Source organism: Schistocerca serialis, chromosome 9 (assembly GCF_023864345.2).
Source record: "Schistocerca serialis cubense isolate TAMUIC-IGC-003099 chromosome 9, iqSchSeri2.2, whole genome shotgun sequence".
NCBI classification, from domain to species: domain Eukaryota; kingdom Metazoa; phylum Arthropoda; class Insecta; order Orthoptera; family Acrididae; genus Schistocerca; species Schistocerca serialis.
Genome location: NC_064646.1, coordinates 379,137,356 through 379,152,883, shown reverse-complemented (window position 1 = coordinate 379,152,883; position 15,528 = coordinate 379,137,356). Strand labels below are relative to the sequence as shown.

At 39.0% G+C, this 15,528-nt stretch overlaps 1 protein-coding gene across 1 annotated transcript in view; it reads right to left on the bottom strand.

Annotated features, from left to right (window-relative positions):
- The window catches only part of LOC126419205 (ATP-dependent RNA helicase DDX55), a 44,931-nt gene extending 35,748 nt beyond the window's left edge, over positions 1-9,183 (bottom strand). Inside the window, exons 1-2 of the mRNA XM_050086341.1 lie at positions 8,941-9,183; positions 3,821-3,928 (exon numbers count right to left, since the gene is read on the bottom strand). Coding sequence (XP_049942298.1) covers positions 3,821-3,928; positions 8,941-9,036 — 204 coding nt within the window. The 5' untranslated portion in view covers positions 9,037-9,183. The remainder of the gene's footprint in view (positions 1-3,820; positions 3,929-8,940) is intronic.
- Between the last annotated feature and the right edge of the window lie 6,345 nt (positions 9,184-15,528).

Sequence of the window (15,528 nt, the reverse complement as noted above, 5' to 3'; positions counted from 1 at the left end):
TTTGTGAAGAAACAGGGAAACTTGAACAAGGAGAGATAAGAAATAAGCATTTTTAAGCAAAACTTAGGCAACCGATTAGATGAAAAATTCGAGCATTTATCTTACATAAAGTTAGTCAATGGATCAAAATAATACAGTGTTGTTCAGTGGTCATTTTGGCACCATAATGGAAAATTATCGAAAGAAGACTAAAAGTCAATTTTCATAAATTTTTACTATGGAAAATTGTTATGTTTCTTACTTTCAAACATTATATGAATGCTGAATGATGTATTTTGAGATAAGTGATCACAAAAATGACTAAAATCATTCACCAGGGAAATCTTGCCCAACATAAATCTGCGACAGAACAGAAGATTGGGGCACCACCCGTTGGTTTGACCCCAACTTCACAAAGGCAATGGCCACCCATTTTTCAAGCTTACACAATATACTGACTATGATATCATTCATTACAACACATATGAACGGACTCAAATAATACAGAATATATTTAATTGCACAAATAACATGATTTTAATGGGTCAACTACAGAAATTTGGGTATTTTTTAGGTTGGAGAAAAAAAATAAATACAACAATCCTAATATTGACAACATACCAAAACAAATACAAATGTAAAAAAAAAACCCCACATTAAAAGAATTGTTATCAGAAATTTTACTTGAACACCATTACAGAAGTGTCTGATTCCAATGTCAATATGGCGGAAATGGCTACTTTCAGCATATACAAATGGCAATGATGTCACTATATACACATGCTAACGAACACGAACAAAAATACAACTGACACAATATTGTCTCACTCTAAAAATAAAATGAAACTAACAGGACAACCGCAGACAATTGGGGGATTACGACAGGGACAAGCTAAATATACAGCAATAAAAAACACTGCACCATTCCAAAACAAACAATATCCAAAAAAATTTAAATTACAGCATTCCACTACACCAACAAAACCAAATGAATTGGACATTTCCCTTGACCTATGTAGCTCAACCACAGCCACCAATAAAAAAAAAAAAAAAAAAAACACCTACAACTCAGAAAAGGGGGAGTGGACATTTCCCTTGACCTATATAGTTCAAATGCAAATCTACAACCCCAAAAAGTGGAATTGGGCATTTCTCTTTACCTTTACAGCTCAACCACAGCTATCGATACCAAAGAACCGACACCTACAATTCTGAAAAGTGGAACCAAAACCTCAACAACTCAAAAACCCAAATACCCATATTCACTACATCAATTAAACACACAAAACATCACAATTACTACAGAGACAAAGAATGCCACATATACATGTCCCTGGCCCAAGCTGCCTGAACTCTTTACCAACCTCATGTTGTTACCACAAACATGACATCTAACATATTCAGAAATCAGACTGAACATCTGCGGAAACCTATCTCAGAATGTAATGATACACTAGTGGACTTGACCAGCATATCCTAACCTATCGCTTGAGCCCTTGTCCCACAATCTGCGCAGGGTCGGCATTGTTTCAATCGGACTTGGCATGGTTAGTGCGAAGGAGTGGCCACATGCCCTTCCTGCCGCCATACGTACCCCCGTGACAGAATCAGTATACCCCAGCTGTCTGTGTCTAGTAGAAATCATGAAACAGTGGGAACGCGTTCCAAATGTCTGCGAGTTGTGTAACTGAGGCGGGCCGTGGGGATCAACCCAGTATTCACCTAGTAGGGTATAGGAAACCGTCTAAAAACCACATCCAGGCTGGTCAGCACACTGGTCCTTGTCGTCAATCCGCCAGGCGGATTTGATTCAAGATAGGCGCACCTACATGAGTCCAGGAAGCAGCGCATTAGTGCTCTCGGCTAACCTGGCGGGTTACTTCACCATCATATCCATACCTAACAAATAAGTAACAAAAAAATTAGGCTTCTTTCTGCACAATAAACACCAAATTGATCAGACCTAAAAAATACTTTAATAACTCACTGAAGAAACTTCCACAACCCACGTTACCTCACTACCTACACTCAGAACCGCATTAGCGCCATGACAACCAAAACTCAAATCAATCCAATACCACCAGAGGGCACCACTAACTACAATAACATGACATCTACTAACATAACCAACTTAAAGACTCTGTGTCATAGTGACATCACGTGTCACAACACCATTTCAACATAGGTCAAAGCAGACAAGTGGAATCGGACGCTTCTGTTAACCCAGCTCAAATGAAGTCTATGATGCCACAAACCCACACATAGCTTCAAAATGCAGTATACCACAAAGCCTCACACATAAACAAACTTCAGCTTACCTACATCACTAAAACAAAGTCTATGGTACCAACACTATCTCTAGAATGGCCAGCCTGGACTTCTCAAACCATGAACCCCTAAGGATAATATTGGTCCCTGGAGCATGATTCAGCAACTTTGGTTCACCTCATATCCTCCCCATGTACATAACACTTCACATCCTCCGCAGTTAAACTGAATAATTGTAGGAATTCAGTCGTGGTCAACATGTCGTCCCCTGATGAGACACACAGCAATCTACTCATGAACTGTGTCTTCTCTATGACTAGCAAAAACTTAATAAAGGCAAGGCCTCCGGTCCAGATTGTATACCAGTCACGTTCCTCTTAGAGTATGCTGATAAAATAGCTCCATATTTAGCAATTTTATACAACCACTCGCTCACAGAACGTTCCGTACCTAAAGACGGGAAAATTGCTCAAGTCACACCAATACCCAAAAAGGGAAGTAGGAGTAATCCGCTGAATTACAGGCCTATATCACTAACGTCGATTTGCAGTAGGGTTTTGGAACATATACTGTATTTAAACATTATGAAGTACCTCAAAAAAAACGTTTTATTGACACATAGTCAGCACGGTTTCAGAAAATGTTGTTCTTGTGAAACACAACTAGCTCTTTTTACTCATGAAGTAATAAATGCTTTCGACAGGGGATGTCAAATTGATTCCATATTTTTAGATTTCCAGAAGGCTTTCAACACCGTTCCTCACAAGCGTTTTCTAACCAAACTGCGTGCCTACGGAGTATCGCCTCAGTTGTGTGGCTGGATTCGTGATTTCCTGTCAGAAAGGTCACAATTCGTAGTAATAGACTGAAAGTCATCGAGTAAAACAGAAGTAATATCCGGTGTTCCCCAAGGAAGTGTTATAGGCCCTCTATTGTTCCTGATCTATATTAACGGCATAGGAGACAATCTGAGTAGCTGTCTTAGACTGTTTGCAGATGATGCTGTCATCTGTTCTGTTGGCACCCACCTACTTAGGGAGAAATGATCATCATGATAAAATAAGAGAAATCAGGGTGAATAGCAGAGTAATCACGTAGATAGATAGATAGAGAGATAGAAAGCCAAACCATAAAATTAAATTTCCAATCATAAACAACACACCACTCGAATAATTTCAAACCTGAAAACAAAGGTATTGCCCATAACTGCCAATATCAAAATAACTCACTAACAAACCGCAACAAATTCTTTCAACATTATTTTCAGAAACAGCACTCAAGAAAATCCAATGAATCATTAAGAGCACTCATAAACAATTCAGAAAGAAACAACCACACTACAGTGTGTCACCACATACGCCAACATGCCCTCTGCAAATGCAATCTGTGGGTGGCACCACAAACTGGTCCTAATGCAATTCTTTAAATCACACGGAGTGAAATTCTTGTCTAATGTAATTCAATTATCATAACTGAAAAGATACTTGCTGAAATATCTTGAAGTATTGATGATAAATAAAACTACTCACTGCTCACAACTGAGGAGTCAAGTGTAGAGCAAATTTTAACATACCTGAAGCATTTCCAAAAGGGGAACTATGAATGCCAATGTTTTACCACTTCCAGTGACTGCTTCAGCTGCGACATCCTTATTTTTCAACAGTAATGGAATGCAGGCAGCCTACAAAAAAAGAGTACAAGACAGTAGCAAACATAATATTCGATAACAAACTGAGGCTTACTAATATTCAGAGCCATAACTTTTACCATTGGCTGCCTTCAAAAGATTTATACAAACTAGAAAGGAACTTGACAAGAAGATTCACATAACAGGTAGCAATGAAATGTCCAATGATGGCTCTACTGTTCTTGATCACCATCTTTTCATGCAAAAACACAGTGAGCTGTTTTGTGGAGTTAACAATGTGGCAATCCAAATGGCAGGATATTTTGTGTACCAGGTCTTACATATCATTCGAAGCGAATACCAAAAGCATTACATCATAAAACCTGTCTAAAAGGAATAAGTGCTCTTCTTTTCTTCTTGCCTGAATGCACAAATGAGTCTGTTTCTGGGGTCAACGGAGGCGTCTGATTCCCACCCGTCGGCTTTGACCCCTGATGTAAGGGTATTGTGGTGTGTGACGTCATGACAGTGTGGAGTTTAGTTTATGAGTGTGCTGTGGTTGATGGTGTCCTCTGGTGGTGTGTGTATGGTCCACATGTTATGTGGTGTATTGGATTCATTCGGGTGATGGTGCTTGAAGTGTGCATTTATTGGTCGTGACTGTAATAGAAGAATAGAAATGAGGGTTAAGTTTCTGCAACTTTTTGGGCTTGTGGCAGAGATAGTGAAATGCGGTGTATGCAAGCAGAATATGTGAGTTGGGGGTTTGTTTTGGTTGTGTGTGTGTGTGTGTGTGTGTGTGTGTGTGTGTGTGTGTGTGTGTGTGTGTATGTCATTGGGATGGCTGACCTAGTGTGTAATGCTGGAACTTTTTTGTAGGTTTATTGTTCGTGTGTTATAATGTTCGGCGGGTTTTTTTATGTGTTGTTGGGTCGGTGGTATTTGCTGCATGTGTTGGTGGTAGATGTTTTGGTATCGGTATTTGTGGTTGATTTATGTATCTTAGGGGAAGTACTCGATTTCAATTTTTTTGGGTATCGTCAGTTGTATTTTAAATACAGGGTTATTACAAATGATTGAAGCGATTTCACAGCTCTACAATAACTTTATTATTTGAGATATTTTCACAATGCTTTGCACACACATACAAAAACTCAAAACGTTTTTTTAGGCATTCACAAATGTTCGATATGTGCCCCTTTAGTGATTCGGCAGACATCAAGCCAATAATCAAGTTCCTCCCACACTCGGCGCAGCATGTCCCCATCAATGAGTTCGAAAGCATCGTTGATGCGAGCTCGCAGTTCTGGCATGTTTCTTGGTAGAGGAGGTTTAAACACTGAATCTTTCACATAACCCCACAGAAAGAAATCGCATGGGGTTAAGTCGGGAGAGCGTGGAGGCCATGACATGAATTGCTGATCATGATCTCCACCACGACCGATCCATCGGTTTTCCAATCTCCTGTTTAAGAAATGCCGAACATCATGATGGAAGTGCGGTGGAGCACCATCCTGTTGAAAGATGAAGTCGGCGCTGTCGGTCTCCAGTTGTGGCATGAGCCAATTTTCCAGCATGTCCAGATACACGTGTCCTGTAACGTTTTTTTTGCAGAAGAACTTTAAACCATGAGATTGCACAAAACACGTCAACTTTTGGTGAATTGCGAATTTGCTGCACGAATGCGTGAGGATCCCCTACCGCCCAGATTCGCACATTGTGTCTGTTCACTTCACCATTAAGAAAAAATGTTGCTTCATCACTGAAAACAAGTTTCGCATTGAACGCATCCTCTTCCATGAGCTGTTGCAACCGCGCCGAAAATTCAAAGCGTTTGACTTTGTCATCGGGTGTCAGGGCTTGTAGCAATTGTAAACGGTAAGGCTTCTGCTTTAGCCTTTTCCGTAAGATTTTCCAAACCGTCGGCTGTGGTACGTTTAGCTCCCTCCTTGCTTTATTCGTCGACTTCCGCAGGCTACGCGTGAAACTTGCCCGCACGCTTTCAACCGTTTCTTCGCTCACTGCAGGCCGACCCGTTGATTTTCCCTTACAGAGGCATCCAGAAGCTTTAAACTGTGCATACCATCGCTGAATGGAGTTAGCAGTTGGTGGATCTTTGTTGAACTTCGTCCTGAAGTGTCGTTGCACTGTTATGACTGACTGATGTGAGTGCATTTCAAGCACGACATACGATTTCTCGGCTCCTGTCGCCATTTTGTCTCACTGCGCTCTCGAGCGCTCTGGTGGCAGAAACCTGAAGTGCGGCTTCAGCCGAACAAAACTTTATGAGTTTTTCTACGTATCTGTAGTGTGTCGTGACCATATGTCAATGAATGGAGCTACAGTGAATTTATGAAATCGCTTCAATCATTTGTAATAGCCCTGTATATAGGTCATGGGAAGTGACCAATTCAATTTGTGTGTTTTGGTGTCATGAGCTGCTATTGACCTACATAGGTCAAGGGAAGTGTCCGATTCCAATGTGTCGTAGCTCTTTGTGTTTTGGTATCCTGAGCTGCTGTTGACCTATATAGGTCAAGGGAAGTGTCCAGTTCCAATTTTTTTTTTTTTTAAGTTGTTGGTTTTGTTGTATCGATAGTTGCGGTGTGATTATAATTTTTGGAGTAGTTGCTTTTCATTTTGTAGTATCGACAATTGCCGTTGGGCTAAGTAGGTGAAGGGAAGTGACCGATTCCTGTCGATATTGTAAGTGTAGCGGAATTTGGGAATTTTGTGGTGTTTTTATGTCGTCGTTTTGTATGGTTTAGGATCGTGGTGTGTGTCTGTATGTTATTATATTTAGTTTGTTCCCACCCAAAAACCCCCAATTTCCCGCGCTGGTTATTTTTTTTTTTTTTTTTTTTTTTTTTTTTTTTTTTTTTTTTTTTTTGAGGGAGATGTGTTTGTTGGGTTTATATGTATTTTTGTGTTTGTTGTCGTGTTTATGTAATGACGTCATACGCGCCATATTGGAGACGTTGAGAATTGTAGTTTCCGCCATATTGGTGACGTCACGGTTCAATAACAGGTGGAATCAGACACTTCTGCAATCCCCCGTTTCTTTTACCAGGAGCAATCAAAGCACTTTATGATTTCCTTACTCATGTGTTAAATTACCAGAGCATTAACTCAGATATCATCAAGGCGGATTGCAACAAAAATTTGCAACCATTTCTGGAATTTAATTTTTGAATCATTGACTCTATTCTTAATTGATGATGATGCAACAATAGGTAACTCAAATATAGAACAAGCAATACTGCAAGTAAACAAAGGTGAAAAAAAAACAACTGCAATACAGCACGCACCAGAGTTATTTCTCTTCATTTACAGATTTTCTATCAGCACTAACATCCTCGAAACCCATTCAAAAAATGACTAAATTACTAAATACTGTTTAAAAAAAATTAAGGTTCAAAGGTTTTTCACTCATATCGAGTTTTGATTCTGTAGATATTGTTTACAGAAACAAGTTTATTTTGTGCAAATTGTGTTCCTCATTAAGGAAAACCTGGGTTTTCTTAAGTTTGTCATGACTTTCGGGATCGTTTGGAACATTTTGTTTTGAATGCTAGTATGGTTTGGATGTGTCACCAAAGTTCTCGCTTAGAAAAGAAAAAAAAAAAAAGGTGGAAATGGGGAGAAGTATATTAGTTTTTATGGAATTAACCATTGATAAACAATATTTAACTTCAAGGCACTTTGAGATCATCTACTAGTTGTCCAATTTCAGCAGAAGTTTTTTACAGTCTGTTTTTTGTTGACTGGAAAAGGACTACGGAACCTAAAAACTTTATCTCTTGGAAAACTACTTGTAGTTAAGGACCACCCCTTGCAACATCCAGTTCTTCGGCAATCCTTCAATGGGAGGGGGGCAGTAAAGGTGATAAGGGTTTAATATCCCATCGATGATGAGGTCATTAGAGACAGAGCATATGCTCAGATTGCTTAGGGAAGCAGAGTCCCGTGTGATACTATGCAACTAGATACAGAAGTGAAAGACAGGGAGGTGGCCCAAAGTTTCTCTGTGACAATCCTCATAAATGATGAATTGTCATTCATTATCTATAGTGATTTATTGTCCCGTATACACACAAGCATCCTCCTACTAGTATCCAAAGAAAACAGATTTAATAAGTCATTATTGGGATCCTTACATTACTCAATTATGTGAATTGGTAAAAACACAATGCATTAAAAAGAAACAGAAATATTGGTAGAAAAAAGATAGGTTATGAAGATGTCATTTGCCAGTGAAGGTCATTGGCAGAAGTGGGAATATGGAGCACATTCAGCAAACAAAGTTTGTACTAGTGATTGCTCCAAATTTGCTATGTGCACAGAGATTCTCACAAAGACAGAATAACCTGAATAGCAAACTCACAAATAATAATAATAATAATTTCAGGAACGCAGGAAAATGTAAGTATTCCTCTTCATGCTCTCACTTCTTCCATAAGTGAAATGATAAGAACATGTAATACATGGCAAATGAAAATTCATTTGTGTCATCAAGTAATCCTGATATACTGGGCTCGTACGCCCGTTAGGAAACCGGTATTACAAAACTTTAAAGATAAACACATACTCCTCCGTTCCCCTCTTTTCTCAGCAAAAACAGTGCAAAAAATCTTCTAAAATATTCTGTACATAGTGAAGGTTAGGTAAAACAGACGTGCGACATATCTACACATATTTTCCAAATGGTATCCCCTTTAAAGAACTTCGCTGTTCCCTTGTTGACATCTTCACTTGGATTTCAACTAGCGTCGAGAATGATTATTTTCCCCAATTCGTCAGGATACGCTATATCACGGGGTGTAATTAGATAGTTGTGGGCCACAAAATTAATTATCGCATTGAAGCTTAATTGCTTTACATTGTAAAAGCTTTGCTACTTGCAAGAGAATAGCGTTTAACTTATGCGCTAGAAAATGAAAATAATAAAAAAATCGAATTCCGTCTTAAATGACTACGTAATTTACACGGCTAATTTCAAGCAGATTACATCACATTAATAAAAAAAAGGTTCGCAACACATTTATGATTCACTTTATAATTTGTACCTGCACTGGTGTCATGTATTTAAACCCAAGATCCTTGATTGCTTTCAGAACAGGGGCTGAAAGTCTGACTTCTAACTTTTCCCATGCTGTTTCCATTGTCCGTAATTTTGTTTAAGTCTCACTCAATTCAATAACTTGACGATTGGTGGACTTTGCTACACATGTTTATGTTTACATCACACTTCACACACGTACTTTTTGGTCCAAAGATGTTACAGTTTCAATACTGCCAACCTTTAACATGGCACATTCTACTACAGTCGGTTAATACACCCAACATAAGCGTCACCAAAGCTAGTGGAACATTGCACTTACAATGTAGCTGTATATGTGAACTCCCAGTTTTTAGTGGCGCAACTTAAGAGGCGCAACTTTTGTTGTGCCACATAAAGTTCAACTTGGTTATACTTGGTTGCGCCACTTTTCTTCCACCACTGCTTCCTGGTGGTAATATTTCGAAACACGATCTTTGTGTCGCAGTTATCGTGGAGCAATTGCTGATCTATTCCATTCGATTTCAGTGTGGTTTCACTTCACTGAAAAAAGGGAAAACAGTGGTCGGCAGGCACACTTCGGCAACTTGTGGAACTATGTTTGGTTTTCTGCAGCAGTATGCGCGATTGTGTGTGTGTGTGTGTGTGTGGGGTGGGGAGTATATTTGCAAACAAATGACGTAACCCACAATCTCATAATCTTAGAAGATTTTTGGATGAACAAATAAATAAACTTAATATATATATATATATATATATATATATATATATATATATATATATATATATATATTTGTTCTTTCACGAAATTTATTTTCGGATGAAACATACCGGTTTCGGTTTCCTTGCATTTGACTGTTGCTACAGCTCTAATGCCATAACCTGCTCTATAACATTCATACCCACCCAAATGATTTCAATTGACGCCATACTGAAAACTGTGCTACTATGTAGAATTTGTAGCGTCCTTCCTTGAACACTAGATCATGGAGTCACTACAGGAAGCTACAAGCTGTGGCTTCACATTAGCTGCATCTGTGAACATGGCCTATGATTTGCTGGACACATTATGCCCATAAAGATACAGTTCATGCAGTAGTGGCGTGGCGCGGACGTCCGGCGGGGACTTGGCGCTGTTTTCCATCACCTTCATGTTAACAAATAGAGCAATTCACATACAGATGGGGTGGCATCGCTTCAGGCTCCGCACCACGTCTTATTGTCGTCACAATTGGTGCGCCGAAGTGACGTGTGGCAAGATGCTCAGGTGCATGCTGCTGTTTTCATTAATTTGATGTCATCTGATGTTCAATAAAAGAGTTGTTTTATGTAGATAGTTTGTAGGTAAATTAAAAACCATTGTTTTGGGATTCGTGCACATTCTGCACTATGCAGGCTTTCTCATTCGATTGTGAAGGTAACTATTTGGCTGATATCACAGCTTGATAGTGGACTGGTTTCGTTTTCGTTATTGCCCATAGTTATAAATCAGCTACGAGATTATTGGACTTGGCTGTTATTGGAAACATATGTGACATTACAGGAAATTAAGGAAAACGCGTTACAGTGTCAATGCTTCCATGTCAGCTGTACATATATTTTCAACCTGATTACATGCTGACTAATGATAATATGACCAAAGCACCTTCACTATGAGGTGCAATCGTATTGTGGTTGACTAGCATAGTGATACTTCAAAAAATATGTAAACCACTGGTCATGTTTCAAAAAGTTTTCAATGAAGAATGTAGTCGCTGACTAGTTTACATTTGGTGAGTTTTAGGAGATAGGTTGCCATGTACGAAATATAGTTAACATATCGAAATTGTTTTTGATCATGGAAAGGAGAAAGATACCTCTTTCACTCCTAAGTAAATTAGTGATATACAGGTAAAATAAAAACGCTGCACTTGGAGGTCGGCATGCAGTACCTCATACAGATTCAACAGAAAAGCTTATCTAACAAAATAGATTGGCTGCATTTGAAAATACGTGCTTGAAAACAAATCTGTCATATCATGCAACACACTGGAATGTATAGCAGCACTACCATACCAGCTAAGGTAGGTCAGTGAGTAGACTGCTGGCGTATCAAAACCATTTCGAAGCCTTATCAGGTTCCTTTTTATTTTTTAGATGTCCCTGTCCTAGTTCTTGTCGTTTATAACGAAGAAAATTTTGCTACAAGACATAGCCCATGATATGATAATGGGATCCATTAACTGGATTCATGTGTTTAGTAACCATGCAGTGCACAACCATAACTGGTCCTATCACGTTCCTGTAGGGCAGGTCCTCGGTGGAGTATAAAATTTTGAATACATCAATATGCTTTTAGTGTTGGGTGCACCCGGTAACCAATCTACTGCTGCTGCTCGTGTCCAATCTGCTGCTGCTGCTCGTGTGTATGCAATATGGTCCCCTCAAAGGTGCCATCCTGATTATAACTATAGTTGGAGTCGAACGATGGCAGTCGATTTTAGGCTTGTTTCGTGCACGGACGTCACACTTTCTGTGATAGCCAAGCAGTGTTCAGTAGTATCCTGGGCGTCCTGCTGTGAATTTTGTATGCAATGTGAGCGTTTTATGCTACTGTAGCGAGTTATTTGGTGAATTTTTATTTCATTTGTTGCGAGTTGTCATGGCTGATGGCGGCAGTGAACGACAAATTCTACACAAGCAAGAGAGAGACATTATTTGCAGTATAAGCACTTTCATCAAGGGCGAAGCATGTGTACGTGCATACCATAAGTGCCTCTTGGGAGCGGCAAAATGCAGTCTGCGTCCTTGTGTCGACCTGCACGAACCGCCATCGTTTCTGGATCGGGCTACAGTAGTCTTCATTCACAAGTAATGGGCAGATGTCGTCCAAGCACTAGATGTGCTCCACAAACAGAGGACGCGATTATGGAAACTGTCCACCAGTCACTCCGGTAAATTAACCATGGCAGTTCCAGATATCTGAAAGACTGGTTGTTGAAGTGTTACACGATAAAGAACGGCATCCATGTTATTACAAACTAACTCAACACCTGCGGCCAGAAGACTGCGTTCAGTGAGTAAAGTTTTGGGAATGGCTTTTGCACCAAGTAGAAGATAATGAACATTTTATAAATAATGTGACATGTACTGACAAATCATCCTTCCTCATGAAGGTATTTTCAAATTCCACAACTTCCATTATTGATCACAACACAACACCTATGTCCTCCATGAATATGGCTTTCAGTCATGCTTTGGCATAAACCTGTGGGCTGCAATCGTGGAAGATGTGCCCTTGGACCCTTACCTGGTGCCAGACAAGTTGAATGAACCCCTATATCGCACATTTCTTTGCAATACTTTGCCCGACGCATTAGAAAACATACTACTTGGTGTTCGGTTACAGCTACGGTTTCAGCATGATAGTGCACCACCACACTTTGGAATGAATGTGGATAACTATTTAAATGGAGCGTTTCCATTGAAATGGATTGGTTGTGGAGATCTAATGTTATGGTCTCCATGTTCCCTGGACCTTAATCCACTAGATTTGTATTTTTGGTGACACTTAAAGGAATAAGTTCATAGTACTCCATCCATGATTATATACAACCTAATAGCTTGTGGGCATGCCACTTCAGCGGTTGTGGATGAGGTTGTGTTGCGTAGAGTTCAGCAAAGCATGAGCCAGAGAGTGGCGAAGATTTGCAAATGCAAGGTGATCCTTTTCAGCGTCTTCTCTAAAGTGTAAATTATTTGTAGGTATACATACTGGCTCTGTGAAGATAAGCTGCAATGATAAACATACACAATGGAATTTTAGTGCATAGCATGAAGTGCAGTCCAGTGAAGGATACCATTTATGTTTTTTGTATCTCGTTGGATACAGGCTACGTTACTGTATCTGCCATTATTTTCTATTAGTTTTATTTATGTCATAGACGAAACAAAGTGGTTATTATGTCTGTAAGAAGTTCATGTTATGTCTTAATCTTTAAATAAAGGTAGCAATAACAGAAAGAAATACACAAGATACCGCATTGTGGAGGTGCGAATTGGATACAATTTGATGTTTAACTGAAAAGAAGAAGAAGAAGGAAAAAAAAAACATGTTGAGCGAATTCAGCTTGAACACTGGCAAGTCTGCATATTCTTTCCTCACAGCTTTGCTTCTTCTCATTGGGCTAATGGGACAGCTCAAGCACAGCACAGAGCTAATGCTATCTGTTCTTGACCATGCAGGATACAGTTACAGTATTATCAGGGCCTCGTTTTTAAACCCACAGGTGGTACTAAGTTTTGCTAGATACACTTTTGTCTTGATTTTGTATGAGATATTGCATGTCGCCAAGTGCAACTACTTTCTGCACCCTGTATGTTGACGTTTGGCCATGATGAGTTGTGATGCTCAGCTCTATGCAGAATTGCGGCTCATGTTTCTCATTCATATACGATTTATAAAGTGAGTTACAATCATATTTTTAAGTTAATGTTACACTAAGAATTACTTTCACATTAAAACAGGTGTAGGTAATGCCAGATCCAGTGTCAGAGTTAGCTATGTACTGTGTATGTAAATTTTTGTTGTCTACGCTAACATTTTCATACACAAAACATTCAATAACTATTTTCGTTCACATATAGTTGAATAAATAGTGTGTGTTCCAGTGAGCCATGAATGAGAAATGGAATTTTGTTATTGATATAACTGAAGTATTCTGTGTTCTGTATGTTTTATGCTTATCTATTTGCTCACCTATTTTATAGGTATGTATTTAGGCTATTTTGATGCAGACAGTGTATTTGAGGTGAAACATCATTTTGCATATTTTTATAACAGTTGTTACACAATTACTTATTTTATTTTTGAAAAAATAGCATTACATTTTTTATTTTCGGGGACGAACAGTGTAGTTACAATGTTGTACTGCTGAAACGCTCTGACTTTTCTGTGTTACTTATTGCATGTCAAAATACATAATGTTTACTGCAATACAAATCTGCACAAGCAGCAGCAGATTAAATGGAAAAATTTAACACTATTTCTGTTGCAATCACACTGAACATGTACAGTCAGCTTTAAAAGTTGTGTCCACAATCAATGCAATTTACCAGACAGACATGCAGATCAGTCATACTTGCTCATCCGTTTTTCAGCTGTGGTGTCCTGTTACATGTCAGGTCAGCCTATCTACCTGAATTTATTATTGGCAGAATTTTATCACACAAGACAGGGAAAACTATAATGTCTATTAGTGGCAGAACTTGGCACTAAATCTGGAGTATACAAAACTACTTGTAATGACTGCCCCAACTATTATGTTGGACAGACAGGTAGACTCATTAAAGCAAGATATAAAGAACACATGCTAGGTAAAAATGGGGAAAACGTGTGCAGTTCCACGTTTGCTGAACATCTATTGCTCTTACAACATACGCCACGTAAACTGGATGATGTAGAATTACTAAACGAAGTGAGTGAAGGTTACAAACTGGACCTGTTTGAGGAATTACAAATTTTCGAACACCTATCTCAAAAAATGGATTTATTCTTAATGAACAGGTGCAGCTTAGAAACAAAAATTTTATGGATAGTTTCAAACCCCTTCTTTCTCTGACGTAACATAGTGTGGCTGACTAGAAGTTAGTTTTCTTGTCTGTTGACGCTGGTGGAATGCTCCTTTCCTGGCTTGTAGGGATGTTACGTATTTTTGATGGTTGTTGTTCACAGTTTTTGATGTGTGTTTGTGGTTTAAATGATTCTGTTATGTTTTTTATTCATGACGACAGATGGTTTCGATTTACTACAACATTTTGTTCGTATTCGCTGGTATGTATCCTAGCCTTTAATTTGCGCGAGATTCTCGCGCATAACACTAGTGCCCTCTCTCACTGGATATGTTCTTTAGCGTAAGCTTCACCTGCTTGACACTAGGACAGAGGCAAATGGGTATTCATATTTCTATTGTATGCAGGTGTTTTAAATGGTTCTGATATGTTTTATTTTTTAAGACACAGAATATGAAGCAGCATAACCTTTACAATTTTGACACGCATGAGTATGTATCCTGGGTTTTAATGTGCGCGAGTGTCTTGTGCATACTACGAGTGCCCTCTACCAGTGAATCTGTCTGCCCTAGTGCTTCCACACCCTTTTCACACTAATTCACAGGATAAGTACTGATAGTATGCTGCCGGCCGGAGTGGCCGAGCAGTTCTAGGTGTTTCAGTCTGGAACCACGCGACCGCTACGGTCGCAGGTTCGAATTCTGCTGTGGCGTTTGCTGGGTTATTCAGTGGTTTGGTATTTAACTAGTTTGTAAATGGAAATGATAATCTTATTTTATTACATTGAGTAGTTACTAAATAACTTTTCTCAGGGCTAAAGATTTGATCAAGTTGCTAAAGAACTCCAAGTTAACATCGTATTAAAGTGTTGTCTGTAAGTTGTGTAAGTGTTACTAAATCACAGTTCATACAACAGATTCTATACAACTATGGATTATGATGGAAACAGTTATGTTCAGCAAAATGATCATTGAAACCACCGAATATCAGCCGCGCACAACACTGACATATGTTATCTGAAACAATATTCTTCGCAACTCGTGCA